The sequence below is a fragment of the Caenorhabditis elegans genome, chromosome II (genome assembly GCF_000002985.6).
Source record: "Caenorhabditis elegans chromosome II".
Taxonomy (NCBI): Eukaryota; Metazoa; Nematoda; class Chromadorea; order Rhabditida; family Rhabditidae; genus Caenorhabditis; species Caenorhabditis elegans.
Genome location: NC_003280.10, coordinates 2,214,147 through 2,233,365, shown reverse-complemented (window position 1 = coordinate 2,233,365; position 19,219 = coordinate 2,214,147). Strand labels below are relative to the sequence as shown.

The following is a 19,219-nucleotide window of genomic DNA, read 5'->3' as shown; positions in this document are numbered from 1 at the left end:
TTTCCGATTTTTGACAGAAATTTAGCTGAAAAAGCCCCAAAAATTGGCTAATTTTCAGATAAAAATATTCAAAAAACCGAGAAATTTGTATAAAAATCCACAAAATTTGGATTTTTGTCTGAAATTCAGTCAGTTTTTAGCCAAAAAAATTTGAAAAAACACAAAAAAACCGTTAAAAATCTGAAATTTAGCTGAAAAACCATCAAAATTGGCAAATTTCAAGCGAAAAAAACCGAGAAATTTATCGAAAAATCACTGAAATTCAGCTAAAAACCCTCAAATTCCGTGGGTTTTCAGTGAATTTCAGCGAAAAATTACCTAAAAATCGGCGGAAAATTGCTAAAAAACACAAAAAAGTCGTTAAAAATCCAAAAAATTTCGATTTTTATCCGAAATTTAGCTGAAAAACCATCAAAATTGGCCAATTTTCAGCGAGGAACCGCTTAAACAAGAATTTAGCGTTAAATTCAAATTTTCTAGGAATTTTTCTCGATTTCAGGGGTAAATACACCGAATTTTAAGGGTTTTTGGGTCATTTAAAGCCGAAAAAACGTCTAAAATCCCATAAAAACACGAAAAATCGAAGAAATTCACAAAAATCCGCCAGAAATTTTTCAATTCTTCTCGAAAACCGAATGGCGCCGTTTCAAAAAGAGGCTTCCAGTGCTTTTGAATGTTTTCGTGGCGAGACCCGCAGTGTTAAATTTTATTTTACACATTTCTGCCGCATTTTTCTGGAGTTTTCCTGCAAAATCATTATCACGACAATTATATTAGTTAGCTTGTAAAAAATCAGATTTATTAAAAGTCTAGAAATTGCTGAAAACAGGTCCCGAAAACCCCGCGGAATACGGTAACACTCGTTTCAGCTGTGCGATTTAATTTCGAGATATTTACGCGCTGTCGAAAGGGTATTTTCTGTTGACTTTCGCGGCGAAAACTCGAAAAAATTGGCAATTTCTATTGATTTTTGTCGATTTTTGCATAATTTATCGAAATTCGTGTTAAAAATCACATTAAGATCTCAAAAAACCATGCAAAACCACGGTGGAAATGGTGAGATTATCGATTTTTTCCGATTAAAACCCCGAAATTTCACATTTTTCAGGATATAATGGCTATCCGCCGCCAGAAAGGGTTAGTTTTCACGGGAAATTCAATGAAAATAATCATTTTTTTGTTCCAGAGATTCTACGACACGGAGAAAAGGGACGAGCGTTGGCGAGAGGAACGGCGAAGCGAATCTTGGCGGGAAAATCCCCAATTTCCACGACGAGAAGAAGCCTGGCGACCGATTCCACCACAATTTCAGCTTGGAAGAGGTATTTTAAGCTTGAAAATTCTGGAAAAACCAGGAAAAAAAACGGAAAAAACCAGAAAAAATTCCAGATCGAGCTCCAATGCCGGTCGACGACGCGTTTTTGGTGAGATATGGCGCAAAACGGTGAGTTTTTGGCCGAAACCCCGAGCTAAAAATGATTTTTCAGCCTTAACAACGGAAATTTAGTGGATCGAGACGGTTATACACTCAAAATCCGCGATCCAGACTGCCGAGCGGTAGGGTTTTCGCGCGGAAAATCACTGAAAAACCCCGATTTTTTCAGCCATCGCCTCCAAAATATAACCCGGGACGCGAGTTACGCAGATATCCAGACGCTTTAGTCCGAAGATCGGTGAATTTTTGAATAAAACAGAAAAAATGAGCCAAAAATGACCGGATTTGTGCAGTTTTTGCACGAAAAACCGCCATTTTCTCGATATTTTCTGGTTTTTTTGGGCGATTTTTGCCCTAATTCTTGAATATTTTATTGAAAAAATATTTTTTCAGCGCTCGCCACCACGATATCACTCAGGACCGCGTGAAGATCGATTTTCAGACAGAAATCCGCCTCGTGAAGTGAGTTTCAGCGAATTTTTGGAGAAAAATCGCTGAAAAATCGATTTTTTCGCAAGAAAATGAACTTTTTTAGCCAAAATTTCGCATTTTTAGCTGATTTCTAAGGAAAAATGGTTCGAAAATCGATTTTCCCGGCAAAAAATGAGCTCCGGGAGAGAAAACAGCAGGAAAAATGGATTTTAACGCTGAAAAACCGGATTTTCACCGAAAAAGTCTGAAATTTCGCGTTTTTCAGTTAAATTTTCAGCATTTTCAGCGAATTTCTGACTGAAAAAAATCGATTTTTTCGTGAAAAACTTTAATTTTTCTTGTAAAAATAGACAGAAACCCAAATTTTAACGCTGAAAATGCGATTTTTCACCGGAAAAGCCTGAAATTTCGCGTTTTTCAGTCAGAATTTAGCATTTTAAGCGAATTTCTGAAGAAAAATGGCTGAAAAAATCGATTTTTCTCGTAAAAAAAGCCAGAAAACCCGCTTTTTCACCGAAAAAGTCTGAAATTTCGCATTTTTAGCAGGAAAACCGGATTTTCAACGCTAAAAATGCAAATATTCACTGAAAAAATGCAATTTTACCCCAAAAAATCCCATTTTTTTTTCCAGCATTCACCACCACCACCTCAGAGATTTCCGGCGCGAGAGGTGAGTTTTAGGCGAAAAATTGCCCGAAAAACCCTAATTTTCCCCTAAAAATTCATATTTTCAGCGTTCTCCTGCATATATCCCGGGAAGATCGATTCAAAGTGCCGAAAAACCCGGAAATTGGTCGAAATTGAAGAAAAATGACCTGGAAGAGGTGAAAAATGGCTAAAATTGGCCAAAAATTCGGAAAAAAAGACTAAAAATCCAAAAAAAAGCCTAAAATCGTCCGAAATTCGGAAAAGTTACTGAAAATCGCCCAAAACCCCGAAAATTCGCTAATTTTCAGAAAGCCCGGAAACATATGGAAATGATGAAGGAATTAGAGCAAAAAGAGCACGAAATTAAGGAAAAACGGCCGAAAATTGACGTAAAACCCGAAGAAATTGAGGGAGAAGATGAATATGAAGACGTTGAGGAGGTAAAATCGCTCGAAATTCGTGGAAAATCGCTGAAAATCCCTCAAAAAGCACGAAAAACGGCTTAAAACCATCGAATTTGTGGAAAAAGTGCTCAAAAACGATCAAAAATCGAGGAAAATCACTAAAATCCGCAAAATTTCGATTTTTTTCCTGAATTTTAGCGAAAAATCCTCAAAATTCTCGAATTTTCAGCCCATTTTTCCTAAAATCCAATAGAAAATTGTCAATTTTTTCGAGAATTTCCAGCAAAATCGACTGGAAATTGTCTAAAAATTGCCAAAATTCCGATTTTTAACTGAAATTTCTCCAAAATATTAGAATTGGCCAATTTTCAGCGAAAAAATGGCGAAAATCCGAGAAATTTGAATTTTTGTCTGAAATTCAGTCAGTTTTTAGCCAAAAAATGTTTAAAAAACAAGAAATTTATCGAAAAATCACTGAAATTCAGCTAAAAACCCTCAAATTTCGTGGGTTTTCAGCGAATTTTAGCGAAAAAAAATCGAAAAATCTCCAAAAATTTGAATTTTTATCTGAAATTTAGCTGAAAATCCTTCAGAATTGGCCAATTTTCAGCGAAAAAATGGCAAAAATCCTCAAATTTTGTGATTTTTCAGTGAATTTCAGCGAAAAACCCCCCTAAAAACCACTAAAAATACTGAAAACTGAAATTTAGCGGCGGAAAATGCTGTAAATTTCTCAAATTTTTAGGTAATTTTATTAACGCAAATTTATCGAAAATTGCTGAAACTCCACTGAAAACTGAAAAAATCCCCAAAAATCGTGAATTTTCAGCCAATTTTTTACACGATAATTGAAAAAATCGGCGGAAAATTGCTAAAAAACACAAAAAAGTCGTCGAAAAATACAAAAAATTCCGATTTTTCTGAAATTTAGCTGAAAAACCGCTCAAAATCCGTAATTTTTTAGCGAAAAATCACCTAAAATCCTCTAAAAATCCCAAATTTTCAGCCAATTCCCCCACCAAATACTCGTAAAACGTTGCTCGGCGAGCCACCAGCGGGAGCAGCTTCATCCTCATCACCATCAGCTCAATCATCAACTGGCTCATCAACTGGCACATCTTCTTATCAAAATAATATTAAAAAAGCATTAATTCCCGGTAAACCACCAGGACAACCGATTATCAGAAGAAAACCAGCTTCATGGTATGAAATGTACAAAAAACAAGTGGATTCATTGAAAGAACAGGTTTATGGGTGAGTTTTTGGATGGAAATCGATGGAAAATGACCGAAAATTGGAAAAATCGACGAAAATCGACTGGAAATGGCTTAAAAATCGACGAAAATGCTGAAAAATGAGCTGAAAAATGTCAAAATTTCGAAAAATTGGCCGGAAAATGACCGAAAAATTGGAAAAATCGACGAAAATTGACTGAAAATTCAATTTTTGGCTAAAATTTCCGATTTTTCGACGATTTTCACTGGAAACTGTCAATTTTTTGAATAAAAATTCGGAAAAATCCCTTTTTTTTTCAGCTTTTTTCCATCAGAAAATCGGCAATTGTCACCCAAAATGCGGATTTTTTTCTGAAAATGAACGAAAAATCGACAAAATTGCCAATTTTTCGCCCCAATTTCCCGAAAATTTTTATGAAAAACTTTCAATTTCTCGCCAGAGTGACTGAAAATTCGGAAAATCCCCAAAATTTCAGCTTTTTACACCAAAAATCGCTAAAAAATCCCGAATTTTCCACGAAATTCTCCCGTTTTTTCAGGGAAAAATCGAAAAATTCCCTACTTTTTCGTTAAATAGCCCATTTTTTCAATTTTTTTCACCAGAAATGCGGATTTTTTCACTAAAAATTGCTGAAAATAGCCGCATTTTTTCCAATAAAAATCGATTTTTCCAGCTTTTCTCATCGTCGAAATCGCCGGAAATGGCTCAAAAATCGACGAAAACCTTCAAAAATCGACGAAAAATGACCGAAAAATAGCTGAAAATTGGCATAAAAATGCCAAAATTTTACTTTTCAACAGGAAATTCCAAATTTTTCCTGGAAAAAAACACTATAAAACGCGCAAATTTCCGATAATTTCGCGGAAAAATGTGCTGAAAATTGAATTTTTCCATCAAAAAATGGTAGAAAAATCCGAAAAACTTGATTTTTTCAGCTTTTCGCATAAAAAATCTCCAAAAAACCCCGAATTTCCTCGTGAAACTTGCTGAAAATCCAAAAAAAAATCGATTTTTCCAGCTGTTTCCGTTGGAAATCACGGAAAAATCCTCGAAATTTCCAAATTTTCCGTCTCAAAAATACGAAAAACTCTATTTTTTCCAAGTTTTTCCACCAAAAATCGCTGAAAATCCCGAATTTTCCATTATTTTCACCGGAAATCCTCAATTTTTTTGAGAAAAAATTCAAAAAAAACTATATTTTTCCACTTTTTCAACTTAAAATCTCATATTTTTCACTAAAAATCCTATTTTTTTCCCTCTAAAACCTCTCAATTAACTGAAAATGGTAAAAAATCCGGCAAAAACGGTAGAAATTTGACTAAAAATGGCCGAAAATTCGGAAAAAATGGTAGAAAGTTGACTAAAAAAGCCAAAAAATCGGAAGAAAATGTCAAAAATTCACTGAAAATTGCCGGAAAAACTGAAAAAAGCGATGAAAAATGATTGAAAATGTCAAAAAATTCGGCAAAAACGGTAGAAAATGGTCAAAAAACCGAAAAAATCACTGGAAAATTTGTAAAACTTTCAAAATTTCACTGAAAATGGCCGAAAATAGCCTGAAAATTCAATTTGCTACATGAAATATCAGATATCAGATTTTTAACTGTAAAACTGGCAATTTTTTGAAATTTTTGAATTTTTTCACTAAAAAATGCGGAAAAATTGCATATTTTCGCTGAAAAACTTCAATTTTTAATTACTCCATTAAAAATTACCCAAAAAATTCCGATTTTCCCTCTATTTTCATCGGAAACTATCAATTTTCTGGCAAAAAAATCACACTAAATTCGTTGAAAAATCGCCTAAAAACCCCGAATTTTCCTCGATTTTCACCAAAAAAGCGGAATTTTTCACTAAAAACTAAATTTTTTTCAGCTTTTCCCCGTCAAAAAATACAAATTTCGCCTATTTTCTCCGAAAATTCACAATTTTTTTCCAGAAAACCCAATCCACCACCACCATCAGCCGGTTATTTCTTCCAAGCACCACCTCCAGCACCAGCTTCTTCTTCATCTACAGTACCCCCTGCTGTGAGCCCATTTGGTGTCCCACTTGGAGCACAACCATCCACCACGTCATCCACCACCTACAGTAGTAACTACAGTAACCCGTCGTATCCGCCGCCGCCAAAAGTTGATCTACCACCACCGGGAATTGTTCAACTGGACAGAGTCGTCTATCCTCCTGTATCACCACCGAGCCCACCATTGGCGGCTGCTGCTCCGCGAGCATCAGAGCATTTTGTTCGAAATGGACCAGTTTTGGGTCGAATGGTACGGAAAAGCTGGAAATTTAGAGCTTTTAAGCTCAAAAAGTTCTCTGTTTGGCTTGAAAATTGCAAAAATTTCAGTAATTTCAGCTAAAAATCCGTGAAATTCAAGCTTTTTGGAAGCTTTCAACTCAAAAATTGCCTGAAAATTCTGAAATTTTGAGCTTTTTGGCTTTAAATTGCTCTGAAAATTGAAAATTTTGGCTTCGAAACTTAAAAATTCGTCCAATTTTGAGCCAAAAAGTGTTTTGATAATTTTGATAATGAAAATCAGCGAACATTATTTTGAAATATCGAAAATTGGCAAAAAATTCGAGAAATCCTACAAAATGCTCAAAATTTTGAAATTTCCATCTCAAATTCGAATTCCTCGCGAAATTTCCGCCGCTTGAAACCCGAAAACCAGAGCTCTCTAGCTCAATTTTGAAATTTCCCGGGTTACTGTAGCGCCAAAAGTACGCAAACACCGACCTACAGTACCCCCGAAACACTGAATTTTACGCGATTTTCGAATTTTGAGCTGAAAATTTAGTTTTGGACTAAGAAAATGCCGAGGAATTCGAATTTCGCAGTGAAAATTCGAAGAAAAACTCCTAACACCGAGAATTCAATTTTGAGCCGCGACGCGACCGCTACGCACTCAAAAATTGGATTTTCCATGATTTTTTTTATTCAAAATCGAATTCCCCATGAAATTTCCGCTTGAAACCCGAAAACTAGAGCTCTCTAGCTCAATTTTTAAATTTCCCGGGTTACTGTAGCGCCAAAAGTACGCAAACACCGCGACCTACAGTACCCCCAGAAACACCCGATTTCACGCGATTTTCGAATTTCGATCTGAAAATTGAGTTTTAGACTAAGAAAATGGCCGTGAATTCGAATTTCGCAATGAAAATTTGAATTTTTTGAATTTTCAGGGTCAAACAGCAGCTCCACCACCACCACCACCACCACCAGAAGATGATTCAGATTCGGAAGAAGACGAGGCAATTGTAAAATTACGGGAAATTATTCGAAATTATGGAACAAGAACCTAAAAAAAATGGCTGAAAATGTGGATTTTTTGCTAGTTTTTTTTATATAAGTCTCTATTTTTTATTGCGATTATAAATTAATTTTACCCCCCATTTTTCCCTGAAATTTTCACTTTTTTCAGCGTTTTTTGGCGCTTTTTATACCTTTTTTGCCGGTTTTTTTGGCCCAAATTTTCCCCCAAAAAATCGATATTTTCAGAGATGGCTCCAGGTGCTTCAGCTCCAGCAGCTTCTCGTAGTGAAGATGAAGTCGGACAGAAAATCGACAGATGTTTCGCCGATTCTCTGCTTAAAGTGACTGGCGGTGTCGCTATTGGAATTGTCGCCAGTGTTGCGTTTTTTAAGGTGCTGGCTGATGATGGAAATTTGACGGAAAAATGTGGAAATCGCGAAAAATCACCGGAAAATTGTGAAAAATCGACTGAAATTCGATATTTTTATCGTTTCTTCAACAATTTTCCATTGAAAAATCGATAAATCATTGATTTTTTGCTATTTTTCAATGAAAAATCGATAATTTATTGATTTTTCGTTTAAAATAGCGAAAAATCAATGATTTATCAATTTTTTTGTTGAAAAATCAATAAAGTATCGATTTTTCAAAAAGTATCACAAAAAGGACATTCGATTTTTCAATTGACAATTTTTAAAATTCGCGCAAAATCGACTGAAATTCGATATTTTTATCGATTTTTCAACAATTTTCCATTGAAAAATCGATAATTTATCGATTTTTTGCTAGTTTTCAATGAAAAATCGATAATTTATTGATTTTTCACTCTTTTTCCGATAAAAATAGTTTTATTATTGATTTTTCAGTGGCAATTTTCAAAAAATCGCAATTAAAATGTCCTTTTTGTGATACTTTTTGAAAAAATCGATACTTTATTGATTTTTCAACAAAAAAATTGATAAATCATTGATTTTTCGCTATTTTAAACGAAAAATCAATAAATTATCGATTTTTCATTGAAAAATAGCAAAAAATCAATGATTTATCGATTTTTCAATGGAAAATTGTTGAAAAATCGATAAAAATATCGAATTTCAGTCGATTTTTCACAATTTTCCGGTGATTTTTCGCGATTTCCACATTTTTCCGTCAAATTTCCTTTTTTTTTCTAAAAAAAAACGTAGAAAATCTATAAAAATTGATTTTTCAAAAAAAAAAAATTTCTTCGAAAAATGTTAATTTTCAGCCGAATTTTCTCGATTTTCCCCCGAAAAAAAAAAGCTCATTTTTTTGCAGAGCCGCTCGTGGCCAATTTGGTTTGGATCAGGCGTCGGTTTGGGCACCGGATGGTCGAATTGCCGTCACGATTTCGCTTCGCCGTACGTTTTGCACGGAAAACGTGTTCCAGCTGGACAGGATTCGCAAGGAAAACCGGCATACAATATTATCACCGAACAACACAAGCAATAGAGAAAAGAAGAGATAAATTTTCGATTTTTTTGAGATTTTTTTGAATTTCCGCCCGCCACCCCGCTTTTTTTTGTTCTCTCTTGTGTCGAAAAATAGGAAAATGTGTGAATAAACTTATGAAAAAATATCGATTTTTTCGGATTTTCACATGGAAAACGGAACATTTTCAGATTTTCAGATTCAAATTCGAAATCCCCGCAAAATTTTGAGCTGAAAATTTAGGATTTGACTAAGAAAATAGCGAGGAATTCGAATTTCGCATTAAAAATGCACAGAAATTATTCGGAGCTCTCAAAAAATGAGCAAATTTTCAGAAAACGGAACAAAAATTTTGAATTTTGACGGGTTAACCGAAAATTTGAAAATTGCAGTTTTCTATAAGAAAAAAAATCGGGAAATGGATGGAAAAGACAGATTTTTCATTTTTACATCAAAAATTTAAGAAAATTCTGTTTAAAACTGCTAAAAACCGATTTCTTTGCAAAACCCTGTTAAAATATGATTATTTCCAATTTTCGAGCTCAAATTCGAGTTCCCCACAAAATTTCAGGCCAAAACCCGAAAACTAGAGGTTTCTAGTTCAATTTTGAATTTTCCCGGATTACGGTAGCGCCAAAAGTACGCAAACACCGACTACCAGTACTTCTACAGTACCCCTATATTTCTAAACCCCTGCAAATCTTTAAAATACGCCTGAAATCCATGAAAATTATAAAAATTCGGCTGAAAATTGTGAAAATATCCATATCACGTGTAATTTAAATAAAAGAAATCAATGAAAATTTAATTTAATTTTAAATTGATGACGTGTAAATGATCTTTCAAAAAAGAAGAAAATTTCCGTATGACCTCCCGTGTTATTGTTTTCCACATCCTTATCTCGTGAATTTGATCAGTTTGGAAATCAATCAATAATCAGTTTCAACTTTTTGCCCGACTGGAGGATGTGCCTGCCTACCATTAAAGCATTCAAGACAATTCTGGACGCCGGGAGCCACCGAGCAACTCAACTGGTGCCGTTGAAGAAGCTGAAGGCCGAGTTTCAGCTGAAAAGTGATATTTGTGAGTTTCTATGTTTCAGAAAAATCTGAAAATTTCCAATTTTCAGATGTCAAACTCGAATATCTCAACATCTCCGGGTCGCTGGAAGATCGTGCGGCTCACCGAGCATTTGAGGTGAGAAAACGGAGAACAATTGGGAAATGTCAATTCAAAATTCGAATTCCTTGCAAAATTTCAGTCTGGGACTGCAGAAACTAGCTGAAAATCGCTTCATTTTGAAGAATTTCCAGCTTCGACCGCGACGCGGCCGCAACGCGCGGAAAAATTGCCGAATTTCTGGTTTTTAACCGAATCTGGTCGATATGGGGTTTAAAATTTAGCAAATTTTGCGGGAAATTCGAATTTTTTAGTTAAAATTTTCCACATTTCCGGGAATAGTCACAAAATTATAGGTGTCAGTTAAAATTTTTGGTCACAATGGACTAAAAATAATTTTTACCAATTTTCGCTGCTAAATTCGAATTTATCTTAAAATTTCAGTCGGAAAATCGAAAACTAGAGGTTTCTAGCTCAATTTTGAAATTTCTCGGGGTACGGTAGCGCCAAAAGTACGCAAACACCGAATTTCACGCGATTTTCGAGTTTTGAGCTGAAAATTGAGTTTTAGACTCAGAAAATGGCGAGGAATTCGAATTTGATAATAAAAAATCCCAGAAAGTAATCTAAAATCTCAAAAACAAATTTTTTTAATTGATTTTTTCTTTTTCAGATGTCCAACGGAATCCAACGAGGCGACGAGGTCTACGTGACCGCCGGCGGATCATCTGCAGTCTCCTATGCCACCGTGGCAGCCGTCAAGGGGGTCAGACTAACCGCCCACGCACCTCCCGGAGCATTCGACCAGGTCAGGACGATTCTGAGCACTTTGGGAACCAAGATCGTGGAGCTCCCGGTTTCAAACTTCCGAGAAGCTCGGCTCCAGGCTGATCTACTGGCCAAGCGTCGAGGTGTCTACAATCTTGATGGGATCTGCGAGAAAGCCGCGTTTCTGGCGAATCTTGAAGGAACTGCACCGGAGATTGAGAAGGCTGGGAAGACCAGTGCAGTTGTGGTACCCCTGGATGCTGGTGGAGCTTCAGCGGCAGCAGGGATCGCTGCTTACTTCTTAAAGGATCAGAAGACAACAGTGGTCGGAGTGAGATCTTCAGCTTCAGCTTCAGCTTCAGCTCCAGCTCCAGAAACAGAAGTTCTTCTGCAGAAGTACAAGGTGGAAATCCGAGATGCTCCTGAATCCTACACCTTCACCAGACACCTCATCGAGACGGAAGGGATCATGGCTGGACCATCTTCCGGAGCGGCAGTGCTGGAAGCCATCAAACTCGCCAAGGATCTTCCAGCCGGGTCAGTGGTCGTGGTGGTTCTGATGGATGGAATCAGGGACTATCTAGATGCTGATTGGATGAAGGTGAACGGCAAGAAGCCTATCAAGCCTCGTGAGATCTTCGACCCGAAGGTGCTGGACTACGATCCGACGAAGATGGTCGGGGAGTGGAAGAGTTCCAGCAAGTTCAGGTAGGTTATAGGATCTGAGATTTAGCAGAAAATTTGATTTTCAGGCCGGAAAGACCACTGGTTCTCGACTCAGTCCTCGATGCGATCGGCAAGACGCCACTGGTGAAGCTTCAGCACGTTCCGAAGGCTCATGGAGTCAGGTGCAATGTTTGTGAGTTGGGAATTCCTCTGTCCGGTCTAGTCTAGTCTAGTCTAGTCTAGGCTAGTCTAGTCTAGTCTAGTCTAGCCTAGCCTAGTCTAGTCTAGTCTAGTCTAGTCTAGTCTAGTCTAGTCTAGTCTAGTCTAGTCTAGTCTAGTCTGGCCTGGCCTGGTCTGCCAAAAATCCTCATCTTGGACAATTTCAGATGTCAAATGCGAGTTCCTCAACGCGGGCGGCTCCACCAAAGATCGAATCGCTAAGAAAATGGTCGAAATTGCTGAGAAAACCGGCAAACCCGGAGCACTCACCCCCGGAGCCACCACCCTCATCGAGCCCACCTCTGGCAACACCGGGATCGGCCTATCCCTGGTCGCGGCGGTCCGTGGCTACAAATGCCTGATCACGATGCCTGAGAAGATGTCCAAGGAGAAGTCGACGACGCTGTCGGTGCTAGGATCCACGATTGTCCGGACTCCCAACGAGGCGGCCTTCAACAGCCCGAGCTCTCACATCGGAGTGGCTCTTCGCTTGAAGCATGAGATTCCGGGTGCGGTGATTCTCGATCAGTACTGTAATCCGGGGAATCCACTGGCACACTATGAGGAGACTGCGGAGGAGATTTTGTGGGATATGGGGGATCGGAAGATTGATCTAGTGGTGAGTAGGAACTTCGGATCAAGCTTCAACTGTTACTCTTACAGGTCCTTGGCGCAGGAACCGGTGGTACCATCACCGGAATCTCTCGGAAGATCCACGAGCGCCGTCCCAACGCGATCGTCGTCGGCGTTGACCCGAATGGATCAATCCTGACCGGCCCGACGACTGGACCCGCTCCAGATTTCTACGAGGTTGAAGGGATCGGCTACGACTTCATCCCGGGGACCCTGGACGAAAAATCAGTAGATTCCTGGCTAAAATCTGATGATAAGGAGTCATTCCTGATGGCTCGAGAGATCATCAGAACCGAGGGGATCTTGTGTGGAGGATCGTCGGGATGCGCGGTGCATTACGCGTTGGAGCAGTGCCGGAAGCTGGATCTGCCGGAGGATGCGAATGTCGTTGTGCTGCTTCCAGACGGGATTCGGAATTATCTGTGAGTTGTCTGGGCCTGGGGCCTACAAAATTAGGCCCAGCTTGCTTTGAGGTCTATTTGCTGTTTGATCTCTGAAAATTGCGGGAAACCTATAGTTTTTGTCGTTTTTAGAGGTCAAAATACTACTCTGTAGCCCCGAAAGCCAAGCTTAAACATAATTTTTCAGCACCAAATTCCTCGACGACGACTGGATGAAAGCCCGCGGCTTCTTGTAAATTGTGACCTAAAAAAATACTTGAAATTGGAATTATGAACTGAATTTTTGACATGAATGAAGATTTTTCTCTTTTTAACCGAGTGCAATCGCGCTCCATTGATATTTTTCCAGATAATTGGGCTTTTTTCCCGAGTTTTTTGAGATATAACCGATTTTTCATTAAAATCGATGAATTTTAGTGGTTTTTGCATTAAAAATGACCGAAAATGCATTTTTCCAGCAATTCGCCCTGTAAAATTAGTGAAAATATGGATTTTTCGTCATATTCCCTGCAAAATAGACAACAGAAGCCATAATTCAAATAACAGAAGCCATATTCGCCGTCCAGCTCAATCGCGCTCCACCGCACCACACTCAAATCCCCCTGCCACCCCGGCACGCGAAGGGGGCCCGGACAATGAGACACCCTGCACACTTACTCTCGCCGCCTCTCGCTCTCTCCGCTCTCGCATTTTCTATTGATTTTCCTCTTGTTTCCTCGAATTTTTTAGTATTCTAGAGCAGAATTTGGTGTTTTAAATCAATTTTTTTATATTTTAGAGCTCGAAATTATGACTTCTCTCGTGTTTAATGACAAAATGATGGCGGAAGAGGGTATGATGGTTCCACAAGCGGAACAAGTGAGTTTTTTGTGAGAAATGAATTAATATCGAGATTTTCCTGTGAAAAATGCTCAAAATCATAATTTTTAGGAGAAAATTTAAAAGAAAACGTCAAAATAGGAAATATTCTGAGCTTGTTATAGGAAAAAAAACCGTTAAAAAAAATGATTCCACAGAGGTTTTTTTGCTGATTTTTATCGAATTTCGGCCTAAAATTTCACTAAAAATTCATTAAACCCCAAGATTCACTGATAAAATTTTGAAGAAATTGCGAAAATCTTTGGAAAACCGAAAAAATAGGGTTTTTTTGAGGAAAAAGTTCTGAAAAAGCTAGTACGAACACACTTGGTGTCACGCTGTCCCATTACGGTTTGATCTACAAAAAATGCGGGAACTTTTGCTCAAAAAATGTGACGTCAGCACCACGTTCTCAATCATGCGAAATCAGTTCCCGCATTTTTTGTAGATCAACGTAGATCAAACCGAGATGGGACCCTTTGACACCAAACACAATTTCAGAAGCCATCCATCCTCTTTGACACCAATTACGAAGTTGTTACACAAGACCACTTGGTAGAATTCGACTACGTGTATGCTCCCGGCGAAGGAGAAGCCGATGCGAATCCTGAAAACCTGTTCAGTAACGTCTTCCCGTCAGAGCTGCCGATCAACCTGACTGGTCAGGATGATAAAAGTACTATGACAGCAAAGGAGAGACGAGCGGCTGCGGATAGAGCTAAGTGGCAGAGAATGTCGGAAGAGCAGCGAACTGCTCTCAATGAGCAAAGAAAGCGTCGTCGCCACAGTAAATGTGATTCCGAGCAGATGAAGGAGGCAAATGCGAAGAAGGCGGAGGCGGCGAGAGCCAGGTATCATCAAATGTCGGAAGAGGAGAAGTTTGCCTACAATCGACGGAAATATGAGTCACGAAAGCAGCGGAAGACAGAGGAGCGGCCTCTCATTGATATTGAATCTTTGGTAAGACTGGCGAAAGCTGAAGCTATACAGAATGCGCGGAAGGTTGAGGTGTGAGAAGGTGCAAGCTAGGCGAAATTGATCCTCTAGAAGGGGGCAGATAGCTCAGTCGGAAGTGGTGGCCGCTAGCAGTCTGGAGGTCACGAGTTCAAGTCCGGCCTCACCCCCTAGGTTCACCCAGCCTCTATTGGGAAGTGGAGCAATCCACGACTGGATTATCGGCCACAGTCCCCGGCTAGGACGTGGCTTAAATTAAAAAGCCCAGAGGGATCACCACCAGGCAGTGTACCTGAATCCCAGATCCGCAGTGCATAGCACTTGAAGAACGGATCGTCCTTTAATCCTTTAATCCTTTAGAAGTTTTGAGTAGGGCACCAATGTCGGCGCAGCGTACGCCGCCCGAGAGATTTTCTGCAAACACCGTCACGCGCAAATGCATACTCTTTTTCAACGCGCTGCGTGAAAATTCCTCTTGCGAATTCAAAAAAATGTTTCCCGCTCTTTCGGTGTCCAATAGAGCGCGCGGGTCGAGCCAGAACCCCGTGCGCGGAACCCAAAATGAGTCGGACGGGAGCCAAGTTTGCACCAAATTTGGCTTCCGTCCGACACTTTTTGGGTTCCGCGAATCGCTATAATGATTTGCGGCGCTGACATGGGATCCCTAGTTTTGAGCAACAAGACAAAATAATTTCAGATGCCAATGTTAGAGTCCAAACCAGATGTTGCGACGCAAGAGTTCAGCTATGCTCCCGAGCAAAGAGAAGCCGATGCTTCTATAAGTTCTGACCAAAATGGTGATGGAAGTAATATGACAGCAAAGGAGAAGCGCGCGGCTGCGGATAGAGCCAGGTATCTGAGAATGTCGGAAGAGGATCGGAGTGCTCTAAATCAGCGTCGGAGAGAGAAGCATTCCGTAGATGTTAATCTGGAAGCTGTACGGGAGAAGAATGCGAAGAAGGCGGAGGCGGCGAGAATCAGGTACCATCAAATGTCGGATGAGGAGAAGATTGCCTACAATCGACGGAAGTATGACAAATTTCGAAAGCGGCGGGAGACAGAGGAGAAGCTTCTCATGGATAATGATGCTTCGGTAAGACTGGCAAAAGCTACAGCTATACAGAATGCGCCGAAGGTGCAAGCTAGGCGACATTGATTTTCTTGTGATCTTCTAGATCTTCTAGATCTTCTAAGTCTTCTAGATTTTCTAGATCTTTTAGATTTTCTAGATCTTAAATAAAAAAAATAATTTCAGATGTCCATGTTCGAATCCAATCCCGATGTTGCTACGCAAGTGTTTAGCTATGCTCCCGAGAAAGGAGAAGCCGACGCTTCTATAAGTTTTAAAGATGGACAGCTCTACCAGAATGGTGATGGAAGTAATATGACAGCGGCTGCGGATAAAGCTAGGTGTCAAAGGATGTTGGAAGAGGAGCGAAAGGCTCTAAGTGAGAATCTTGAAGCTGCACGGGAGAAGGTGAAGGAGGCGAAAGCGAAGAGGGCGGAGGCGGCGAGGATCAGATACCATCAAATGTCAGATGAGGAGAAGGTTGCCTACAATCGACGGAAATATGAGACACAAAAGCGGCGGGATGAAGGGTTTTTTATGGCTAATGATTCTTCGGTAAGACTGGCAAAAGCTGAAGCTGTACAGCGCGGAAGGCCAAGGTGTCGAAAGTAGGGCCTCACGGCGTCACCCACGCCGCATTCATAGTGAGGCGCGGACCTCCGAACGTGTCGGCCGCTTCCGAACACACACCAAGCTGCGGAACCCCGAACGTGTCGGCCGCTTCAAATAACTACCTCTCGCACTTCATTTCACACACACACACACACACACACAGCGGTGCGCATTTCGCGCCTCGCTCTGCTGGGAGCCCTAGTCGAAAGGATCTTCTTCTGATCTTCTAGATCTTCTAGATTTTCTAGATTTTCAAGACAAAATAATTTCAGATGTTCATGTTCGAATCCAAACCCGATATTTCAACCCAAGAGTTCAGCTACACCTTTGCTCCCGAGCGAGGAGAAGCCGGCGCAAGTTCTGAAGATCTTTTCGACAACACCGTCTTCCCGTCAGAGCTGCCGATCAACCTGACTGGCCAGGATGATAGAAGTAGTATGACAGCGAAGGAGAAACGGGCGGCTGCGGATAGAGCCAGGTATCAGAGAATGTCGGAAGAGGAGCGAAATGCGCGTAATGAGCGTTGTCGAAGCAGCAGGAATTATGGATCTGAGAAGATGAAGGAGGCAAATGCGAAGAAGGCGGAGGCGGCGAAGATCAGGTACCATCAAATGTCGGATGAGGAGAAGACTGCTCACAATCGACGGAAATATGAGTCACGAAAGCAGCAGCGGGAGGAATACGACAAGCTTCTTGGGGTTGATGAGCATGCTTCGGTGAGTTTTTGCGAAACGCTGAAGCTATTCAGAATGCACGCTCCATTGACAATCGCCCGCCGGACAGTGGTCTTCTCGACACGGACAAATGCACTTAGTTTTACAACTAAAATCGAGCCGCGACGCGACACGCAACGCGCCGTAAATCTACACCAGATATGGCCGAGCCAAAATGGCCTAGCTCGGTAAACTCTTCCGATTTGATCTACAAAAATGCGGGAATTTTTTGCCTCCCGCATTTTTCGGAGATCAAATCGAAGAGAGACAATCTGACACCCCACGTGTCTCAATACAGTTTGATCTACAAAAAATGCGGAAATTTTTCCCAAAATCTTAAAAATTGCCATTAATTTCAGACACCAATGTTCGAAGACACCCCACAAGAGGAAGAGTTCGACTACGACGACGAGTATGCTCCAGAGGAAGAGGAAGTCGACGCCGCTTCTGCGAGTCCTGAAGATCTTCTCAACACCATCTTCCCCTCGGATGCCCAGCATGGCCAGGATGATAGAAGAATCGTGACAGTTAAGGAGAGACGGGCGGCTGCGGCGAGGGATCGGTATCATAAGATGTCGGAAGAGGAGAAGCGCCTTCACAATCAGCGTCGTCGCTATAAAAAGTATGGATTTGATCCGAAGTCCCGGGAGATTAACCTGGAAGATGTGCGGGAGCAGATGAAGGATGCGAACGCGAAGAAGGCGGAGGCGGCGAGGGTTAGGTACCATCAAATGTCGGATGAGGAAAGATTGGCTCACAATCAGAAACGAGCGGAGACACTTCGGAAGCGGCGGGAAGAAGATGAGAAGCTTCTCACGGCGAATGATGCTGCGGTGAGATTGGCTAAAGCTCAACAGATTGCTATACAGAATGCACGGAAGGCCGAGGCGGCACGGCTTCGGTATCAGAAGCTGACGCCTGAGGAGCGGAAGGCGTTGAATAGGCGGAAGGCGGAAGCGAGGCGGAGCTAAATATCTTGTTTTATGTTTTTGAATCATTAATAAATTATATTGATCTACCCCGTAATTTTTGAAAAATGATACATTTTCAGGTAATTTTCAGTTAAGTTTTGAGTTAGAAAGTTGATCTGCTGGCACCCGGGGAAAATGAATTTTGGAGGCGAAAAGCTCTGCCGGCAATTTAACAACTCGGCCTGAAAAATTGTCTTGCACAGAATTTCTGCAAATTTTCATTATCAAATTCGAATTCAGCGCCATTTTCTTAGTCTAATCCTCAGTTTTCAGCCCAAAATTCAAAAATTGCGTCAAATCTGGTGTTTTGGGGTACTGTAGTCGGTGTTTGCGTACTTTTGGCGCTACCGTAACCCGCGAAATTTCAAAATTGAGCTAGAAACTTCTAGTTTTTGGGTTTTCGACTGGAATTTTGTGAGGAGTTCGAATTTTAAATAAAATTCTGAAATTTTTTGCTATTTTGAATAAATGTTTGAAAAATTATTCATTTTTCCAAATCGCAGAATAATTTCTGCAAACTTTCAATATCAAATTCGAATGCCGCGCCATTTTCTTAGTCGAATCCTCAGTTTTCAGCTCAAAATTCAAAAATTGCGTCAAATCTGGTGTTTTGGGGTACTGTAGTCGGTGTTTGCGTACTTTCGGCGCTACCGTGACCCGCGAAATTTCAAAATTGAGCTAGAAAGCTCTAGTTTTTGATTTTCCGACTGAAATTTTGCGAGGAGTTCGAATTTTGAATAAATTTTTGTGAATTTTTGCTGTTTTAAATGAATATTTGAGAAATTGTTCATTTTCAAGATCGCAATATAACTTCTCTGATTTTTCTTTAATCAAATTCAAATTCCGCGCCATTTTCTTGATCTATTTCTTAATTTTCAGCTCAAAATTCAAAAATCGCGTAAAATTTGGTGTTTCTGGGGGTACTGTAGTCGGTGTTTGCGTACTTTTGGCTCCACCATATGAGAATTAAAAATTTAACTGAAAAATTCAAAGTCTCCACAAAATTTGCTGAAATTTGACACCCATATTGACTAGTTTCGGATTAAAACTGAATTTTCACCAATTTTGGCCTGCGTTGCGGTCGCGTCGCGGCTCGAATTCAAAACTCTTTAAAAGAAAGCATTTTGCATCTAGTTTTTTGTTGGTTTGATTGAAATTTTGAGAGAATTTCAAAAATTAACATTATGAATCTCAAAAAATTCGTTTTTTCTAACTCTTCGCGACCGACGATTAGCAATAGAGCGCGTTTGCACGTCAAAAACAATTGTAATCGCACTCCAGTGTGAGTCAAACAATTAATTCGAAAAATAAAAATACAATTGTAGTTCTCGTGAATTAGCCTAGATCTACGAAAACTACAGAATTAAATAGAAAAA

General features: G+C 40.0%; 4 protein-coding genes and 4 non-coding genes across 9 annotated transcripts; 6 read left to right on the top strand and 2 right to left on the bottom strand.

Annotated features, from left to right (window-relative positions):
* The first annotated feature begins 895 nt into the window (after nt 1-895).
* Nucleotides 896-7,560, top strand: F54A3.6. Of its 2 annotated transcripts, none has more exons than NM_061816.7 (13): nt 896-1,056; nt 1,109-1,137; nt 1,187-1,322; nt 1,390-1,444; nt 1,488-1,557; nt 1,605-1,673; nt 1,829-1,897; nt 2,499-2,537; nt 2,602-2,691; nt 2,824-2,955; nt 3,926-4,173; nt 6,095-6,428; nt 7,342-7,560. In NM_061816.7, exons 1-13 carry the CDS (start codon nt 1,035-1,037, stop codon nt 7,459-7,461), a joined length of 1,413 nt encoding a protein of 470 aa, NP_494217.1. In that variant the 5' UTR covers nt 896-1,034; the 3' UTR covers nt 7,462-7,560. The 2 variants fall into 2 exon arrangements, with proteins under 2 accessions (NP_494217.1, NP_001346720.1); NM_001359801.3 differs by having other exon boundaries at nt 914-1,056; nt 2,602-2,778; nt 7,342-7,549.
* F54A3.11 lies at nt 4,190-4,241 on the top strand. Its single transcript, NR_101664.1, has one exon. It is a non-coding gene; the product is annotated as an Unclassified non-coding RNA F54A3.11 (non-coding RNA).
* F54A3.8 lies at nt 5,244-5,297 on the bottom strand. Its single transcript, NR_050892.1, has one exon. It is a non-coding gene; the product is annotated as an Unclassified non-coding RNA F54A3.8 (non-coding RNA).
* Nucleotides 6,836-6,895, top strand: F54A3.9. The gene has a single exon (NR_050891.1). It is a non-coding gene; the product is annotated as an Unclassified non-coding RNA F54A3.9 (non-coding RNA).
* Nucleotides 7,561-7,657: 97 nt separating the features above from the next.
* On the top strand, nt 7,658-9,007 carry F54A3.5 (MICOS complex subunit Mic10). The gene is made up of 2 exons (NM_061815.6): nt 7,658-7,803; nt 8,708-9,007. The coding sequence occupies exons 1-2, from the start codon at nt 7,660-7,662 to the stop codon at nt 8,879-8,881; spliced, it is 318 nt and encodes a 105-aa protein (NP_494216.1). The 5' UTR covers nt 7,658-7,659; the 3' UTR covers nt 8,882-9,007.
* A 791-nt stretch (nt 9,008-9,798) lies between these two features.
* Nucleotides 9,799-12,970, top strand: cbs-2 (Putative cystathionine beta-synthase cbs-2). Its single transcript, NM_061814.4, has 7 exons — nt 9,799-9,943; nt 9,990-10,057; nt 10,653-11,455; nt 11,500-11,606; nt 11,800-12,251; nt 12,296-12,687; nt 12,854-12,970. The coding sequence occupies exons 1-7, from the start codon at nt 9,826-9,828 to the stop codon at nt 12,900-12,902; spliced, it is 1,989 nt and encodes a 662-aa protein (NP_494215.2). The 5' UTR covers nt 9,799-9,825; the 3' UTR covers nt 12,903-12,970.
* F54A3.10 lies at nt 12,734-12,883 on the bottom strand. Its single transcript, NR_050890.1, has one exon. It is a non-coding gene; the product is annotated as an Unclassified non-coding RNA F54A3.10 (non-coding RNA).
* Nucleotides 12,971-13,444: 474 nt separating the features above from the next.
* Y59C2A.3 (Trichohyalin) lies at nt 13,445-17,886 on the top strand. The gene is made up of 6 exons (NM_061813.7): nt 13,445-13,524; nt 14,026-14,484; nt 15,176-15,571; nt 15,734-16,102; nt 16,432-16,875; nt 17,232-17,886. The coding sequence occupies exons 1-6, from the start codon at nt 13,456-13,458 to the stop codon at nt 17,841-17,843; spliced, it is 2,349 nt and encodes a 782-aa protein (NP_494214.2). The 5' UTR covers nt 13,445-13,455; the 3' UTR covers nt 17,844-17,886.
* Nucleotides 17,887-19,219: the final 1,333 nt, after the last annotated feature.